The sequence below is a fragment of the Bombus affinis genome, chromosome 16 (assembly GCF_024516045.1).
Source record: "Bombus affinis isolate iyBomAffi1 chromosome 16, iyBomAffi1.2, whole genome shotgun sequence".
Taxonomy (NCBI): domain Eukaryota; kingdom Metazoa; phylum Arthropoda; class Insecta; order Hymenoptera; family Apidae; genus Bombus; species Bombus affinis.
Window position 1 is genome coordinate 1,436,793 of NC_066359.1, and position 19,535 is coordinate 1,456,327.

The 19,535-nt window shown below is 40.4% G+C and overlaps 2 protein-coding genes across 6 annotated transcripts in view; one reads left to right on the forward strand and one right to left on the reverse strand.

The window, feature by feature from the left end:
* Nucleotides 1-19,535, reverse strand: part of LOC126925220 (uncharacterized) — a 161,014-nt gene that overhangs the window by 62,989 nt on the left and 78,490 nt on the right. The window lies entirely within an intron of this gene.
* LOC126925238 (uncharacterized) lies at nucleotides 854-18,749 on the forward strand. The gene is made up of 8 exons (XM_050740585.1): nucleotides 854-1,078; nucleotides 3,601-3,851; nucleotides 10,815-10,920; nucleotides 13,023-13,237; nucleotides 16,252-16,351; nucleotides 16,708-16,919; nucleotides 17,146-17,520; nucleotides 17,916-18,749. Exons 2-8 carry the CDS (start codon nucleotides 3,618-3,620, stop codon nucleotides 18,291-18,293), a joined length of 1,620 nt encoding a protein of 539 aa, XP_050596542.1. The 5' UTR covers nucleotides 854-1,078; nucleotides 3,601-3,617; the 3' UTR covers nucleotides 18,294-18,749.

The window sequence follows — 19,535 nt, forward strand, 5'->3', positions numbered from 1 at the left end:
TCACTGTGACGTCTTTCGCCGCAGAAGCAGCAGCGTTTGTTCTAGCGTTGTTGCGCAGCAATTTCACAGAATCTTCTCCTTTGCCAATGTCGCGACGATTAGAACTTGTCTAATAACGCGGAATTCTTCCACGATGGAATTCATCACTCGCCCGATAGATAGCTTCAAAGTTGTACAAAGCAACAATAATTTGATCGGGACACTCGCGATGCGCCTTCTTTCTAAAGACACAACATAACAAGTTTCAATAAAGCAATGGTTACTTGATATACAATATTAATCAGGCGAAACGAGTCTCTGGGTAGGTTGCTTTAGTTGTATTTAGAAAGAAACACAAATTTGCATAAACATGCGTACCCTAATTATAAGAAAAACTAAATTACACCGCGTTGAATATTTTACCGCAGACCTGATTCATGAAAGGTTACGTTTAAAATTAGTAGATTAGTATCCCGTGACTCACGCACCTAACTGTAACGTACGATAACTATAAAAACAAGCAAACGCTATAACAAACAGTTCGTACAAATAAAATCAGAATATTATAAATTACAAATGTAAGAAACCGCTATAATTGCACCTAATTAATTCGTATATAAATAAATAATGCAAATAATAAACGCAACAGTGCACAAGTGCTTTTTGCTGCCACTGTATACACCTTTGATCGATCGTGCACATATTTGCCTGCATACCACAGCGAGCTGATGCTACGATAAACAAAGATCTAGATGCAATTAATTGCTGTCAGGATACGTGGCTGTATCGCGTATTACGAGATTAAATAAGAAAGAAATACGAAGGAGAAAAACGCGCCAGTTGACTCGACAGTATACGGAGAAAAGGAGAGTTGATTGTACATTGTACAAGCATTCTCTGGGCTCGTAGTGAATCGTAGGATGTGCGAGACTGGAGGAGAGAGAAAAAGGCGATTCAAAGTGGGTAGGAGGTGTGCACACCTCTTACGAGTTTACGAGGCCTACGTCGAACTGAACGAACGGACAGTTACCTTTCCGTTTCGAGACCGCGAACATCTACCTCTCGTTATCGCCGCGAATAAATCGGTGATTGCTTCTCGGTGAGTTATATTGACCGATTTCCGCCACCAAATTTTCTATCGGCTTTCCCTCCGCTACACACCGAGATACCAATATCCATCGGATCAGGCTACGTACATACAAGGTGTTCAGCGTAGCTAAAACAAGCTGCAGCTTTGAAGCGGTGGATGGGACGAAGATAGAACGAATTTCATTAAGCGAGATTAAACGCTATCTGGTGTATACGTTGGTTTTGCAAGTGACGGTATTTCCAAGATTTCGTAGCCAGATGTATAAAGTGTATAGCGTTTGATACGTCAAGTATAGGTAAATTAGGATACTTAAATTAGTAGGTTAAATTTGTATGTGAAAATGAACGTCATTCGATAGCGTTTGATTTTATTTAATGAGATTCGTTTTACATCTTGTGCTGTTTCAGCGTTATAGCTCTTGTTTGGCACAGTTGCGCGACATACCCCGTATAAAGTGTATAGCGTTTGATACGCCAAGTAGACGTAAATTAGGATACTTAATTTAGTAGGTTAAATTTGTATATGAAAATGAACGTCATTAAATAGCGTTTGATTTTATTTAATGGGATTCGTTTTACATCTTGTGCTGTTTCAGTGTTAATAGTCTCTATTTGGCACAGTTGCGCGGGTCACCCTGTATATACGCGTCAGCTTTTAATTCTGCCTGGAAACCACCGGCAGGATATCGAAATAACTTTTGAAATTTCGATTAAACCAGATCGTTATCTCGAACGATGGATATTCGGAAAACCGAGCTAAATAACGCGGCAGTAGACTCGTTTGCCGCTAGAACAATTTTAATGAGAAATTAGAAGCAACTTGAAGTGGTAATAGATAAAGCATATGGTCTTATTTTCTAAGGGAAAAGAATTTTTTTGTTCGAACTATTGATAGTTAGTAGATGGTAGAATGTATTAGGTCGTCCGAAAAGTTTCTTTCGTTTTAGAATATTTTCTTTCTTATATTATTTTATCGAATTACGTATGATCCATTTTGTTCTATCAAAATAAAGATCACAACATTGGACAGATTAGGTTTCATGTTTGTATCAGGATGCCTTGTTGTAAAGGACGTGTCCGCGAAAGAAAGACACTTTTCGGACAACCTAATAATACATATTGCGTTGGCAACTAAGTGATTGCGGATTTTGTCAATACCACCTAATGACAAAATCCGCAATCAATTAGTTGCCAACTCAATATACAGGGTGATTGGTAACTGGTGGTACAAACGGAAAGGGGGTGATTCTACGCGAAAAAAGAAGTCGAAAAAATAGAATAAAAATTTTTCGTTTGAGGCTTTGTTTTCGAGAAAATCAACTTTGAATTTTCGCTCGGTACGCGTGCACTTTATCGCGTCTCGTTATAACCGATCTCACTGTAGATCGTTGCCTCGATGGATATTATCGCAGTTTAAGTTTGTTTTTGCCGTAACGGAAAATTAGGAATACATAATGAAATAATATGAAGTAATCATAAAGTTTATTATTACAAAAATTACTGAAAATGTTGCCCATTCTGCCGAACACATACTTCTGCTCTTCTAATTAAATTTCTATGAACACTTTCTAACGTATTCGATTGTTTTAAAGTACGAAAGGCTACAATAATCTTTTCTTTCAATTTTGTTTTTTTCAAAGTCGATTTTCTCGAAAACAAAGCCTCAAACGAAAAATTTTTATTCTACAATATCGATTTCTTTTTTCGCGTAGAATCACCCCCTTTCCGCTTGTACCACCAGTTACCAACCACCCTGTATATTAAATTCTACTGTTAATTGAATTATATTTTTCCTCCGATTTAGGGACTAAATACGTGCCCCAGAGATTTATTTATCATTTCTCCTATAGTTTTTTTATTAATTATATTATGTACATTAAATTACTTCTTGTAAAAACTCATTGTTAGATTACAAGAAATAATTTCTCTTCTTTCATCGAGTTTCAACTTTCCTCTTATTTCTTTCGATTTCCCTGCACTTTTTCCGAATTCGAATTTTACCAACTGCGAAACAAGTCACAGCGAAAGGAAGTTAAAGCGCTGGATACCGTACAACCTTGCCCTATGCTGTCGCTAATTTCGTTGGTGTTTGAGCGAGCGTTGCATTCGGCCAAATCAACGTGGGGTGAAACCCGCGAGAATTCACCGCTTTTACAACGCAACGCTCGATAAAAGCGTTGATTTTCTTTCGTTTTGCAGGCGATATCGTTCCGCTTAGGTGAATGAAATGTTGCAACAGCAAGCCTCTCGCGTAACAACCTAACGTTCAACGAGACGCGTTCCATCCTTCGACTGGCTACTTCCTGCATCGATCATTATCTTTCGATAATAATTCGCGGCTCGTGATATCCTCCAGTTTGTACCTGTGCTATCTATAATTTCTTGTAATTAGTTTGCCCAACTATCTTCACCGAATCCAATTTCAAAAGAATATAAATTCCATATGCAAATTCCATGCAAATTGAACGTCGCATGCGTTTCGCTTTCAAACTTGCTATGTCAGCGAATCTTTCATTAGCACATATTTTTCAGATTCCTCGAGGAGAATCATGTGGATCCTTGCGTTTTTCTACGGGTTTCTAACCGCGGCCCAGGCGATCTCTACCTCCTGGAGTCCGTCGTTTCCAACGCCAACTGCCAGCGCCCTGCACCAAGGCACCGCCGCTATCTTCGAAAGTGCACAGCCTCTTTACGACGCAGCAAGCTCGTCGCTGCTGGCACAACACGAAGAAGACAGATGTACACTGTATAAAATCGCTATGAAACAGCAACTCTACTTCGAGGTAAGGAAAATTCACTATTCGTCCTTTACTGACGCACACGGTGCGTCTCGTTGATCGTTCCGTTAACACTTTTAATTTAATTTTAATTTTAATCAAATAATAAATTCGACCTTGATCGCTTATTTAAAATCATGCTTTCCTGTCAGATTTCCTTTATGCAATTTATTCGCGAATTTAAGCAAAACTAAGTACACTGGTGTCTTTGCGAAGATCGTAACGCGTACTTGCGCATTGTGCGGTGTTTCCCTTTCGAAATTGCCTGGTGAATTCTACTAGAAATTTATTTATTTATCACAGTGCTTGTCTTCTACTTTGGTTCACGTTTACGTTCTACTTCCGATCACAGAGCTTAACATTCTACGCGGTCGAACCTGCAGCTTAAACTTGATCTTAGAATGTAAGCACCTCTTACATTTCTCAATCTCTTATTACTTACATTTTCCTAAGCCTTGAAAACATAAAATATGAAACTCCGATGTAATAAATAAAACAGAAAGATAATTAACACTAGAACTATCACACCAGTCAAATTGACTGGTTTTACAATTTTATCTTCCAATTCCTACTTCATTTTATATCTTTCCACAATGATGTAATGACTTTCGCAACGATAACTAAGAGAATAATATAATGAATTTTATTTTCTTTTTATATATTCAAACTGAAAATAATTTTCTATCAAGGCTACTCGTACCAATACCAGTGAAAATGACTGGTACTTGTCAAAATGTAAAAGGGTGCTGCAATCGGTTTATCGAAGCCCAATTAACCAGTTTTCTCGTTTTCTACAACTTGCCACGCGTTTTTCAAATTTTTACTGCCTATCACTCGATATGGCGTTATCAGGAAAATTCCGGATCGATCGCTAGATCGCTAGACGTTAACACTAGAAATATCACAAAATTTAGTCAAAATGACTGGTTCTACGATTTTATCTTCCAATTCCTACTTCATGTTATATCTTTTTCCGCAATGATTTAATGTAAAAGAAATATGATCTCGCGACAAATCATTGGATATTTGTCTTGCAATTTTCTCATCTTAGCATTTTTCGAGTTAACGCGGTTGTGCACGGGTCTCGTACTTTTCACACGACAATTACTTCCGTTTATTTCAATGCTTGCGCTTTTATTCTCTAACATTGTACGTGAAATTCAGCGATAGCGATTTGATATTATAATCGTTATATTATCAGCAGCAGGTATTTAACAGCAGCTTTGTCCAAATAATTATTAACAATTACAGATGAATAGTTCCGATGGGAATGTTAATCCGATTTCTAAGGTTTCTCCAGTTAAAACACAACTAGACTATGATTAAACGATTTTGAATTAGAGAGGCGAATGTACGCGATACATCATCAGCTGGAGGAGCCGGCGTACCTTTCGATTTCATCGAGTCTTAACACGTTTCTCACTCTCGCCTCGGATACACCTAAGTGAACAAACCTAACAGACTTAGCAATCAATTTCTAGATATGAACTATATAGCTGGTTCGTGAATTTCGAAACTTCGTTTTTCTGTTATGGACTCGTTAAAATATCGCGTGAAAGTTTCACTAAAAAATTCTGAAAATTGATGAAATTGTAATGCAGATCAACAGAGCGTGAACGAAGATAGGGCGAGGTGTGAAATAATTTAATTTAACGCGTCTGCTCGAACCCTGCGACACCAAAGCTCATTTTTACTCGCGTCGTTTGCACGTTGCCTGAGTCTAAACGACTATACTAAGTGTAAAAAGCAGTCCATCCTTTATGAAATGCGGCAAAAATTCTCGTACGATTTTTCAAAATTTCTCCCGAATATCATCTGATAGCTTCTCTTCAAAGAAGATTTCGTTTCCCATGGAAAAGGACGCAGTACGCGGACGAAGGGCTGACAATTGTCCAGAGCGTTGGCTCTGTCAATTGTCAAGGGAAATTTGTTTTAACTCGATCTTTCAATAGACTGCCAATTGTTTTCTTTTTTATTTACACGGGACGCGCTTCCTGCTGCAAAACGAAATATCGTGGTTGCGTACTGGAAGGCTTGGCCGCGGTCGAGAGAGCCTCGATGCGAACAAAACGACACGAATCGTGGCAACGAAAGTAGGAGAAAACGCGACACGCGAGTGAGACTCTGCTCTTTTCAGAAGTTCTCGAAATCGACCGACTTTGTTGCTCGCCGCTTCGTTTTCCGTGCCACCGATCAAGGCTGATGAAACACGCAAAAGCAACAAATTCTGACCAACCGGTCATACCAAGTTCGTCGATACATCGAGCCAGGTGTATAGGCTACATTCCGATTAGTTTTACACTCGACAACAACTCGATTTCGATCGATTGGCAACTAAGTGACCGCGGATTTTGTCAATACAATCCGATGATAAAATCCGCAATCACTTAGTTGCCAACCGAATATTTTATTTTTGAGCAAAATTTCTTAGACGAACATTTCCTGTAGAGATTGGTCTAGTTTAATCGACCCACGCAAACATTTGCTAAATTATAACGTGTAACGTAACTTTGCTTCGAGGCAGATACCTTGGGATGGTCAGGAATCTTATTTAGTCGGACGTGCCTTCGTGTGATTTCAACGTCACCTGTTTTCTTCGATAGAACTGCACACTTTTTTATACACCGTCAGATATAATTTTTTAATTTTTACGAAACGAGTATCGAGGTACTTGAACAGGATATTTTAATTTTAATTATTGCACGACTTATTGTACGAAAGACAAGGAAGGTTGCGTCTTTCATACGCTCCATTCGACAAAATTAACACTGGAACTATCACACCAGTCAAATTGACTGGTTTTGCAATTTTATTTTAAAATTCTTACTTCGCGTTATATCTTTTTCCGCAATGATGTAATGACTTTCGCAGCGATAACTAAAAGAATAATATAACGAATTTTATTTTGTTTTTTATGTATTCAAACTGAAAATAATTTTGCATCAAGGCTATTTATACCAATACTAGTGAAAATGACTGGTACTTGTCAAAGTGCAAAAGGGTGCTGCAATCAGTTTATCGAAGCCCAATTAACCAGTTTCCTCGTTTTCTACAACTTGCCACGCGTTTTCCAAATTTTTACTGCCTATCACTCGATATGACGATATCAGTTATCAGGAAAATTCCGGATCGATCGCTAGATGCTAACACTGGAAACACCACACCAGTCAAAGTGACTGGTTCTACAATTTTATAAACGTGTCAACCTTCGTTTAGGGATCATAGCTCCAGATGGATCAATAATTCCAAAAATGTACTATATAACATGGAATTGCTTCCGTAAGAAAATAATAAATCAATAAATATAAAAATATTCTATTATTAGGTATTTTTTAAAGACCAGTCATTTTCACTGGTTTTGGTAGAAATAGCTTCGTGTTAACTATGGGTAGTTCTAGTATTAACACTGAAATAATTTCTAAATTAATCTTATCATCTTCAGATTCAAATTTAAGTCTTGGTAGGTTTTGACTAGTTTGCGAGTGTTGCTCGTTTTGCAAATCTTGAAAAATCTTCGATCGTGTCGAATTCTGTGGGTCGTTTTCTTCTTGCTGATCTTTCGATAGGATAAACCTCGTACAGACTTCGCTGTACATCATTTGCATCCTGAAACTCTCGAGCTAAGAATTTCGAATATCCTGCAAGACTATCAAAACTCAAGAAACTTCAAAGACTCAGGAACTGATCGAAATTTTCAAACTGATGTCATAATCGTTACGCAAGACAAATTTTCAAAGTTAAGCTATAAGAATTGATATTTTTGATCGATATAAACGATTAAAATTTAACAATATAAGTAAGATTAGTTATGAAAGTTGTATATTTTATTAAACAGAAAATCCAGCATGAAAATATATGAAACAGAAGATATTCTCTATCTCATATATTTTCATATCGTTTCTTTGATTAATAAAACGTATACGCAAGCTTCATAATTAAATTGTTTCGTATCGATGAATACTAATTACAAATACGAATATGAATACCAATTATCGGCAACGTTAACAACAATTGACGATAATCGATCGTAACGAGAGTAAATTTTACGATAAGCGAACGAATTGTTTTCGGGCCATCGATTATGGTTATCGGTAACCAAAATGAAATTCGGTTCGTCGATAGCCAAAAAAAAAAATGCTAATCGTTCACAACTGTTATTCGCGATGGGAACAATTAAATATCACTATCTTCCTCCTCTTCATCTTTCGAGAAATTAGCCTTTACTGCGGCTTGTTTCCAAAAAATGCCGAAAATGACTGTTATCTCGAGTGTCTGCTCGCAGAAGCTTCAAGATACGAATCAGGTTGCAAGTGATTGGATTTTATCGTCGTACACGTTGCACGGAAATTCCAAGTATCGCAGATCGCATCGCTAGCTGTCGGCTACGCCGAATTTACACTGTTTCACTTTGCAGAAACACGGCTTTCATGCTGGTTTCATTAGCAAATTAGTAAAAAGCGTGCGTGCAAGAGCGAAACAATGAGACGATGTAAATTAAACAAAAATTCGATTATCTCGTTCGTTGTAAATCTCGCGCCCGGGAATTCGCGTGGAACGCAGCACCACGTTCAAGTGCATCGAACTGTCGCGAGATCGCTTTCCACCGCTATTATTCCTCCCGAGTTCATTTCCCGACTTAATTCACCGACGCGCATCATTTGCCTACAGATGCAGCGAAAATCGAGCCGCACTTGGCAGTCGATTTCGAAGCGTGTCGAACGATTTTGTTGCGCAACGCGAATGCGTAAACGCAAAGTAGGAAATTATGGCAAAGACCTTGTTCTCGTGGAATGGTTAAGCCGTGCGATCGGGAAACACGACGATTACGTTACAACAGATCGTTCCACGTAAGACGCAATCGATTAAGCTGTTTCTTTTCTTTCCCAACGCATTTTACTTGGATAATCGTACGCCTCTTTCTAATTACACAATGCGTGTAACAGGCTTTTTCTTATTGAAATGAACAGCATCTTGTCGGTAAACGATCCTGCAGCGATTTACTTTGTATTTTTTAAATGTCTGTCACAATTCTAACGTAAGTATAACGTAAGCCAAAAACCACGAACTACGAAAAATGATGATAATAATAATAATAATAATAATAATAATAATGATGATGATATTGACACTTTGACTGCCACGCCAAAATCACATGTTTCATTTCAGGACGTCACGGGAGTATTTTTATTACTCAAAGCATATAATGGCAAAACAATGATAAATTGATGATGTAAGACAACATTCCTCTCCAATGGACCGTTCATCTTATTGTTGGTCACGGGTGACCACCGAGGCGCCTTGGTAACAATTGATAGCGACATAGTATAACAAGGCTTCGTTTATTTCAACAAATCATTCGCTTTCGTTATTTCGTTGTAGGCAAAACGTGCAGGATATATTGTTGAAACGTGTAGAAGATATTAGTAAACAGTATTATGATTATTTTTATGATTTCGACCAAACATTCGGCTGAAATGTTAGAGGTCCGTAGGGAAAATTATGTTTGTGATAAACCCATGGTAGTGTAGATTAGAAGAGAGGAAAATGTGCTGTAGATTTATCTGATCAAATGATAGCATATTCTACACCACATAGAAGAACCCTCAAGTGGTATATAAAATTAGCTTTAGAGTTATTGTTGAATACATCAATTTCAAACGCGATGATACTCTATAAACAAGCAACAAAAACAAAAATCAAGCTATCAGATTTTAGAATGGCACTGGCAATGCACCTTACACAGTGCCATTCACCAGAAATGTCAAATATACTTATTCAATAAAGATCGCGACGCGAAATGCAGATGAGAAAAGGGCAAGCGTATCTGGCACGAAAATTTTGCAGAGAGGAGTATAAAAAAATGTTAAACAGTTAGGATAAAAAATTGTTAATAATGGGACCAAAAAGGTGACCACCTATTGTCCAGATTGTATCGATGAGCCACATTTATGTTTAAAGTGTTTTAACACTTTGTTCTCATTTTTTTTTATTGATGTTCCAATAAATATTTTTAATTGTTCAATGGGGCACTTTTAATTTCAAAGTATCTTCTATTTATCGGTTATATTTAAAACGCCCTAACTGTCAATTTTCATTCAAGTTTTACAATTATAGGAAGTTAAAGAACTCCGGTCACCAAAGACCAACGTGGCAGTCAAAGTGTTAATCCTAGCCAAATAATAAAACAAACATGATTTATCTGAAGATAGACTCTTCGTTTGTCTGTGTGCAATTTCATAGCGTCAACATACCCGGACATATCGTCTTGCTGAAAAATACAGCAACTGGTCTTTCTGTTTATGATCATAGCGTTAGATAAATTTGATCGTATACTTTGGACGTTCTCGAAAATATTTTCTATTCTGACAGACAGAAATCGTATGGACAAAAATGTTGACAAATATTCTATACAGTTGTATACTGTACAGAGAATGTACTGCGCGAGTTATTATTTTAACAAACACTGCAACAATATTTGTTTTCGATGTTACTCGATATCTATAACTGCTTCGAAATACGCGATTATTTTTGCGTAAACCGACGAATATACCTTTACAAACATACAAAATCAATTTTCCGAAAAACAAAATTCAACGTGAAAAAATTGTATTGCACGTTGCTGGTTCAATTTTCCCCCTACGACCGTCCTTTATCCTAGTCGTATCGCCAGTTACGACATATGCGATCAATGTATACGACCGATTTTGCCAATAGAAAGCGAAACGCAGTGTACACGCGGAAACGCAGAGGGAAAGGTGACGATGGTAAAAAGAATCGGCGGCGCCGACAGGTTCTCCGGTTGCTTACAAATCGAGTTTACTTCTCGGCGATCGCGGAACGAGTCAAATCGCGTAAGAACGTGTCTCGGTCGTGTAATTTTCTGATCTATAAACGACGCTGCGACCACGCCGCAGATCTCTGAACGGATCCGATTTCCATTGATTAACGATCGCTTTCTTCCTTCCGCAGTACGTTCACTACAAGACGCAGCTGCCGGACATGAAGGAGTTCACGTTGTGCATGTGGACCAAATTCTACAATCACAGCAACGACCATCCTTTGTTTTCGTACGCAGGTGAGAGACACGCCGCTAGTTTCCTTTCCCTTTCACCTTTTCCTTTTTCTTTTTTACTTCGAAGAGGCCGGACGAGCGAAAAGGCGAAAGTTCCGCCTCGCACTTTTCGTGGAAACTGAATCACCACTTTCCTTTTGCTAGGAATATATACCACGCAACTGCACCGTCTCATCTATAGCTATTTTCGCTCTGTTCATCCAATTGCCTACCTGCTTTAACCCCCCGATCACCACACGATGTCGATTTTTTGTTTTAATTAATCATAACAATAATTAATCCTTATCGTCCTTAGGACACTTTCGATCCCAGGTATCTTTCTCTTTTCTTTGTTGCTCTTCTCTTTCGTGTACAGTATAAGTCCTGTACAATTGGGAACGATCGAACGTTTGGAAAAATACGATCGATAAAATACGAGAAAACGTGAGCAAATTTCAAAATTTGACCGATGCAAGGACCTATTCGGTTGGCAACTAAGTGATTGCGGATTTTATCATTAGGTGATATTGACAAAATCCGCAATCACTTAGTTGCCAACCCAACAGAAGCGACTGTTCGCGGCTCACCGACTATTTTGGAAATGTCAGAAAACTGGGATTTCGTGCCATACCGGTCGTAGCACCGTGAGAAACGTCTTAATATCGGTGTCACAATGAATTTGAAAGTTCGTATCTCGATAATTTAAAGTGCAAAGGACACGAGTTTCCAGTGTTTTAAAACGTCGCTTCAAATATGATAATAAAATATGATAAAATAAAATATATAATGAGAATGTAGGTATCCGTTCGAAAATGTTTAATCGCAGGGTCAAATGGATGAAAACACGGCGTTTGCCCCTGGATATCGCACGGCTTTTCTCTGAAATATTTTTTCGTATCTTTCCAGACGTTTGATCGCTTCCTGTTCAACAGGACACGCTGCATATTCGCGCGCGTAATTTATTTTTCCTCGCATCGCGCGTATCTTTGTTTGCATAGTAACAACAACAACAATAACAACAATAACAATAATAATATTCGATAAAAATGGCGCAACGCGTGAACCTCGAATTCCGGAAAAACTGTCGCAATGTGTTTCAAGCGGATTCATGTGTCGCAAGCGGATTCGAGGCGAATGTTCTGACGAATCGCGCGTAAATACGACATAAGCATGACGCGATCGTATGGAACGTCCGTACCCGAGGCGTCGTTTAATTTGCCACAGTTAAAGCAATCAGGTCAGACTATCCGTTTTACTATTCATTTTTCGTTCCTTTAACCATCCCTAAAAGAATTTTTCTTAGAGAGTACAAAATACAAAATTGTAAATTTTATTCTCTAAATCATAAACGTAAAGAATACAACGATACTGTTGCATTGGCAACTAAGTGATTGCGGATTTTGTCATTGCCACCTAATGGTACAGCTGGGAAAATTGGAAAACTTCATTTCTAAAAGTTTTTAGCAACAAGGATTGGTCTGCAACACGATACGCCTATAACTTCAAATACATCTTCAAGCACTTGATTTTCTTCTCCTCATTTTGGATTTTTAATTTTTTCCACTCCGTTTCATACTCTGATATTCAATCTCCGGCTTTTTGTGTTCCATCAAATTGTTTTAAGCTGAAGCTTGCTTCTTCTTTTTCATAATTCCACATTTTTCCTTAATAAGTTATGAAGTGGTTCTGAAAGTTTGCAGGCATCTTCTATAAATTTATAATAAAAATTCATTTTCCCCAGTAATTGCCTTACATTTTTTTGTTCTTTGGACGTTCAAATTCGCGTATTGCTCTCAGGTTATCTCTGCCTGGTCGCATACCGTTTTTTTCCATGATGTGATCAAGATATTTTACTGAACTTTTTGCAAAATTGGTATTACCACCTAATGACAAAATCCGCAATCACTTAGCTGCCAACCCAATAATAACAGTAAACCACGTTTGTCCTTGCAACTTCCCCATCAAATTTTCCTTAAACGATCCTACTTTTATACCCTAAGCCTCTGTATAGAATTGTCATTAAAATTTGAAACGGTGTAGAAGTTTGCCACTTTTTGCCAAACCTGCTTCGAAGACGCAGAAATGCGCAGAAAGCGTACGTTAACGGAATCCACTCGACTTTCAAGTGGGAGATCAACCGCGTGGCATCCTCTCCTGGGTCGCCAACACCGCCAGGAGTTCCTACTACATGATGAACATCGACGGGCACAACTTGTACAGATTGAATTATCCGCTCCGTCTGAACAAGTGGTATCACAGCTGCCAAAGCTGGAACGGTCGTACAGGAGAATGGCAGATCTGGGTCAACGACGAGCGTGTAGGTCGTGGCTTCAACAACAGGGTAAGCGAGCTTGCCGTGCTTTTCATCCAGCTCTCGAGCCATCGACGAAAAAATTCGCGCCCGTGAAAGTGCACCGTTACCAACGGCCGTGGAAAATTCAAGCGCGTTGCACGCGAGTAAAACGCGTCATTTATTTTCCCATGTCCAATAACCTGCAGTTGATCGTTCAGTCAGATCTAGTCGATAATTAAGCAAGTTCGAGCATATCTACTTGGCAAATTTTCGAGATCGATTTTCTCGACGATGAAACTTCAGCCGGGAAGATTCTATTGTACGTTTCCTCGATTTCTTATTTTTTGATTTCTTTACAAGGAAGCTTTGCACGTGCTATTGTTTGTACATAACCAGACCAGATTCTAACATCAGAAAAAGTCACATACGCAAATATCCGGACACTTGCGTATTTGCAGATCTGATACTCTAGTTTCTTGCATGAATTTGTCGTGTTGTTCCATGATATTGACGTTATCAAAGACAAATAATATCGATACAATTATTGTAAAGTTCGATAGGCAAACAAGTATCAACATATTATAAACGGATTGTGCTACGTCCCGAGGTTCACTATAGGCCGTGTTTCTAACCGTCTCCCTTAGTACTAGTCGCAGACAGATCGTCTTACATGACCGGCGAGATATACACAATATGGCGGTAAGCGCATAGTTGTCGTCAAGCAGCGAATTCTGAAAAACATCGATTCGCCTTCGGTCCGTTATTTTACCTACACAAAAAAGGTAGCGTACGTGATCATAGGTTCGGACGGTTGCGAGACCCGAGCGTGGTGGGGGTCGTCTCCAAGAGAAGGCAAAGGAAAAGATCGAAGGGCGGTCAGTATCATATGAGGATCCAAACCGAATGCGTCGAGAGGTTCAGAGAAATAAAATCGAGATCGCTTAGTCAAACGAATACGTCGAGGAATATCATAAAGTCGAGTCGAATTATAATAATAAACTAATTGTATCATCGTTAAATCAGCTGTAACGTGTTAATTATAATTTTAAATATTGTTTAAAATAGTAGCTTATATTAACCCTGTTAATTCAGTGTTACAATCATTTGAACTACCTCTGTTATCCTGATCGAAACAGGGGAATGACTGGTTCGCGACGTCGACTATCGGAATCGTAGCGAGAATTTACGCCTCTCGCGATCGCGTCTCTTCGCGAACGGTCGTAAACAGTTTGTACTATGGAAACAAAATTTTTATCATCTCGACATCTTCGTATTCTATACGTACACGTACACGTTTCAGCTTACCTATCTTTACAACAATTTTATCGTATTATTATTTGTACATAATATCGCTCGATATAGTCCAAAAATAAGGCCGGTACAATATAGAACAAGGTAATAAATTCTCAAGATGTTCGTACGGAATTCGCAAACACATAAGTGTCGGGATATTTATGGACTTGCATGTGCATGAAATTTCTACAGTATAATGCACTTTTACGTTACGAAGGCAAGACACGCGCGCGATTTCTATATGCGAGCAATGCCAGGGTCTGGCTGTGTGTTTATAGTTTTCGCCATGAATTCTCGAAAGTGGATCATGCAGGCGGTATACCGTGACTCGGAACTCGAGTAGAAAGCGATCTTCGGCAGCGGTACTCTTCCACCGGAGGAAATCGCGTCCGGTTCTAGGTCGATTCCACGCTGCCAGCCATTTCTCCTTGGCATTCGTGCGAATTCTCTTGCGTAATTTTTCTCTCTTCGCTAGTCTCGTTCAACGCGATGCAAATCGCGGGAAGAATTTTCCCAGACGAGTGCGAATTTCCGCGAGTTTCCGTGCGCTCGCTATCTTCCCCTCTCTCTCTTCGTCTTGTCAACGCGATTCTATTTCACGCGAAAGTCGTTTCACGCTATCGTTCAAAAATATCGAGATAGTCAGGTTGACTAGCAGGAAGTGTGCAGAAAATATTTCAAAATTTCCTACACTTTCACGTGCACCTCTCTATATTACAAATCGTCTAAAATATACAACGCAGAAATATTTCTGCATATTCTACGATACCGTACACGGCCTCGATTTTCTCCGTACGAGTCTACCCAGATAGCCGAACCCATTCGGCAGGAAACTCAGTTATTCGTTCCGGTGAATATCGAGGAAGGAACGGGCGGCGGCTTCGCTCGAAGCGATAAGCGGATAAGCATAATCGAAGTAGAGAATGCGCGGTGAAAGGAATTTTACTTCGCCTCGAGATATAGAAGGTTTTGCGTTTCGTATTTTCCGCGCGCATTCGCCACCGATCAAATACAGTGAATAGACGCTTTACAGATTTACGTTTTTCGCGTTATTTATTCCATCCCCGCCGATTTTCCATTTGTCCAACGTACGTGTAGAAGCTTCTGAAACAACTGCCTCTGTACGAATTTGTCGGGATATATTGGCTTGGCAACTAAGTGATTGCGGATTTTGTCAATACCACCTATTGACAAAATCCGCAATCACTTAGTTGCCAAGCCAATATCATAAGAATCCACCTATTTCTCTATTCTTCTCGTCTGTGACTTTTGTTCAGTCGATAGGAGCTGACAAGTTCGTTCAAGAAAATTCCACGAAACGTGGAATATTTGCTCTTGGACGCACGATAACGTTGCAAACTTGTATCGACCACGAGAATGTGCGTTACATGACGCGTGTCCCCGCTGAGTTCGCGTAGGTTGATCAACGCTCAGCTAAAGATCAGTTAGTCGGACGCTGCGAAGATTTCGCTCATACAAATGCAGTTGATAGAAACTGTATCTGTACTCGCTTTGGACTGTGTCAGTGTAGATTAAAGCGCGCTGAATAACGGGAATATTTTCAGTGCAGCAAGAAAGTGACGTGACAAAAAACTGTCCATTTCGTGATGTGCTTAAACGCAGAGTTTATAATGGCAATTTGCGACTCGTTTGTCAGATGCAAATTAAAACTGGTGCTCTCCGACGTAACGCGCGATTAACAAACAGACCCTGCAGCTAATTCAGCGTGACCTTAATTCGCTCGCTTGTCTTTCTTCTCGACTCGTTAGTTGGTCGGCCACGTCATCAAAGGGGGTGGAATTGCGATCACTGGACAGGAGCAACGACAGCTGGGCGGCGGCTTTTTGGAAGGCGATGGCGCTCCTCCAGGTGAGAATTCGCAAATCGTCATAAAACCAAGGCAACTATGGCTGTAGTGCTATGTCATTTTCCGTATACAGACTATGAATTTTTATTCATTTACGCTACCCTGCACAACATCTATCGCATTTAACAACTAAAATCAGATACGAAAATTGTATCAAAGAGCTTCATGAAGAAGAGTGTTTCACATATTTGCTATAATTTGAGAGTGTAGATATACTTCTACTTACAACAGTGTACATTATACCATGTTTTGAAAATGTTGAAATATCAGTGCCAAAGCGTTTCATCAACTTTCCTCATACACGCCGGTAATACGCGTTACATTCCTAAGGTTGTTCTAACGAAACACATTTGCTCAGGATCCGGCGGTCTTGTGGGTGAAATAACAATGGTGCAGCTGTACGAGGTCGCACTGACGGCCGGCAAAGCCCACAAGGATCACAAACACCATCACGGCCATCACTACGAGCACGACACCACCAACAACACGCCCAGACCTACGCGTCCTCCCGTAACAGGCCGACCCCTTCCGCAACATCCCTACCTCACTGCTGGACAAATCAATCATCAGGTTTGACCCACGTCACGGTATACAGTAGCGCTCGCTTTATTTGCCAGGAAAATTCCGATACAGCTGCATCGCCTAAATTTAAACGACTGTCGCTAGATTCGTTCAATTTCCTTGCTCGATGCACACGAATTATCGTTGCTGCCGCGTTAAAACCGTTAAAATCCAATCTATGGAAATTTAAGCTTCAAAGAGCATCGCAGAACCCGCTGACCTCATTGAATTTCAGGTAAAAATCAATCCAGGGTCGCCGCTGCAAATCGTTCAAGGAGGCGTCACCCTGAGGCATCCTGCGGTGATTCCCCGCAATCCATCACCGCAGCCCTTCCCTCCTGCGAATCCCAATTCCGTCTCCGCAGCGTTCCCTTTGCAATCCAGCCAATTCTTCGGCAACTTACGCTCTAGCGTTAGTTTGCCTCCGGCGAGCGAAACAACCGACATAGGAGCCAGCTCGTATCACAATCTCTTTAAGAGAGAGAAGGATTCGTCGGCTGTTGAAGCCGAGAGCAACGAGTCGGATTCGAGCGCGGAGCAAGCGTCCAGCGTGGCGAAGAGGCAGATCGACAAAGAGACAGTTTCAGAGGGAAAACCTTCCGATGGGAAGGTAAGAGACCAGAATGCACATTAGAATTATTTTTATAATTAGAATGCGTACGAGCGATATGATTTTGGATGAAGTGGTCGGCGAAAATGGCTGAGCACTTGTTATCGTATGGTGTATATCATACGCGCGAAATTTATGAAATTTCGTTGCGCGCGCAAGGAGACGTGACTAAGGCTGTTTGTACAGGGTGTTCCGCCGGCCATTGTATCTCGGAAGCTTTCCATAGCAACGAGCTACGATTTTCATGGAACTCAGGTTCTGACGTTTGCCTTTCTCGATCCTCCGTATTAAAAACGATTGTAAATCAGAAACATTCATAGTTTAAACGCTGTAAGGAAATACAGGGTCGACTAAGCACTGGAAAGATCATCAACGACGCTGAATTTTGTTTTCAGGTAACGTTCGTGCCAAGAGAAGACGCGGAGTCTGCGAAAGACAGGAAGTTAGAAAAACGCGACTCGACGAAAAAGAAACGAGGCCTGGTGCAACTAGGCGACGGTTTAATCGTCGACGACGGTTACATTAGTCAAGGCCTAGATAACAATTATTTCGTAGGCCTGACCAACTTCGGTCTGCAACTACCAAAATACGAAAACAAGGACGACGAAAGGGAACCAGCAGAAGGTGAAGTCAGAACTATCATGGACGTCTGCGACGGTTGTAGCGAGGAACCTTTCGCCAAAGCTCTCGTCTTTGGTTGGAGGTCTGTGCCTAAGAAACTGTACTCCGGCGCGGTGCACATCCCAGCCGCGTCAATGTGCAAAGCGTTTTAAACACTTTCACGATGGAGCGTTTCGTCGTTGGCATTTCGTCCGATAGTTTCTTATTCCCTTTGAACATACGTTTTTCCAATATTTTGCCACGTCTCTATCTTCTCTCCGCGTTCCGCGAACGCGTGTTTCGTGCGTTTCATTTTGCGATCATTTTTTCGCTATTCGTACGCCGTTGCAATTGCCAACGTTTCACGCCATCAAAGTATCAACAAGGCGTTTTCGACGGAAACAGGAGACGAGACTCGGCGAACTCGGGTCTGCTCGGGTCCATTCGCGGCATCGACCACGAGTCGGCCAGAGATTTATGGTTATCGCGTCTCGGTAGCCGACCGCTATCGCTGACACAGGATCTCTTCTACGTGCCGTGAACCCGAGGCCAACGGATCTCGAACGCGTTAGCTCGATTACGCGATTACAAGCGTTGCGGATAGAAACGATAGCCGCGGGCGGATATTGATTACACAGAGTCACTCCGATCGCATTCGGAGACGTATTTATTATTAAGGGAATCCATCGCGAAGCTAAAACTAAGCTAAGCTAAACGTAAAAAAGTAGCGAGCAGGTGTAAGTGGCGGTGCCGCAGCAGACTATTCGGCTGACTATTTGTCTATCCTCCGTCTGACTCAACAGTCGGCTGAATAGTGGGCGTCGGCTACACCACCACCCAAATCTGCTCGCTATGTTTTTACCCTAAGTTATGCTCTGCTGGATCTCCGATAGTAGCTCCGTCGTTGGGTTAATTCTTGACGCGGGCTCGTGTCTAGGTTAGTTAGAGTTGTAAGTTGCGGCTGACGTTTAGCGCGCCGTTGATCGGAGAAATCGTCGATCGTAGAAACACACCTGGTGTGAACCGAATGTCGTCGATCGGCCACATACTCGGAAGTATTTAAAGAGAGATACAACGTGCGAAGTTGTTAGAATTTAAGATGAATAAACGTGCGAAGTTGTTAGAATTTAAGATGAATAAAACGTTCATTGTAAAACCTGTGTTTATCATTCGCCGTTTGTCGCGTTAGAGCTTCTTCTTCTATCACATCATCGAATACCATATACGGAATTCAAAAGCGAATTTTCAACTCGATCGACGTCGTGATGGATCGTTGCCTAATGCGAACACGTATAAAGTTTAAGCATCGGTGTTACATATTACGGAAATCGACAGTGCGAGAAGCTTTTGCGTGTTCCCGAAGAGGAACGACGAAGCGAAACTATACAATTTGCAAACAGTCGAAAGCTGATTAC

Coding starts and splice junctions, on each gene's coding strand:
- LOC126925238 (XM_050740585.1), top strand. CDS start 3,618: ATGTGGATCCTTGCGTTTTTCTACGGGTTTCTAACCGCGGCCCAGGCG. Junction 16,920..17,145: donor CTGGACAAATCAATCATCAG/GTTTGACCCACG, acceptor ATTGAATTTCAG/GTAAAAATCAATCCAGGGTC. Junction 17,521..17,915: donor GAAAACCTTCCGATGGGAAG/GTAAGAGACCAG, acceptor TTTTGTTTTCAG/GTAACGTTCGTGCCAAGAGA.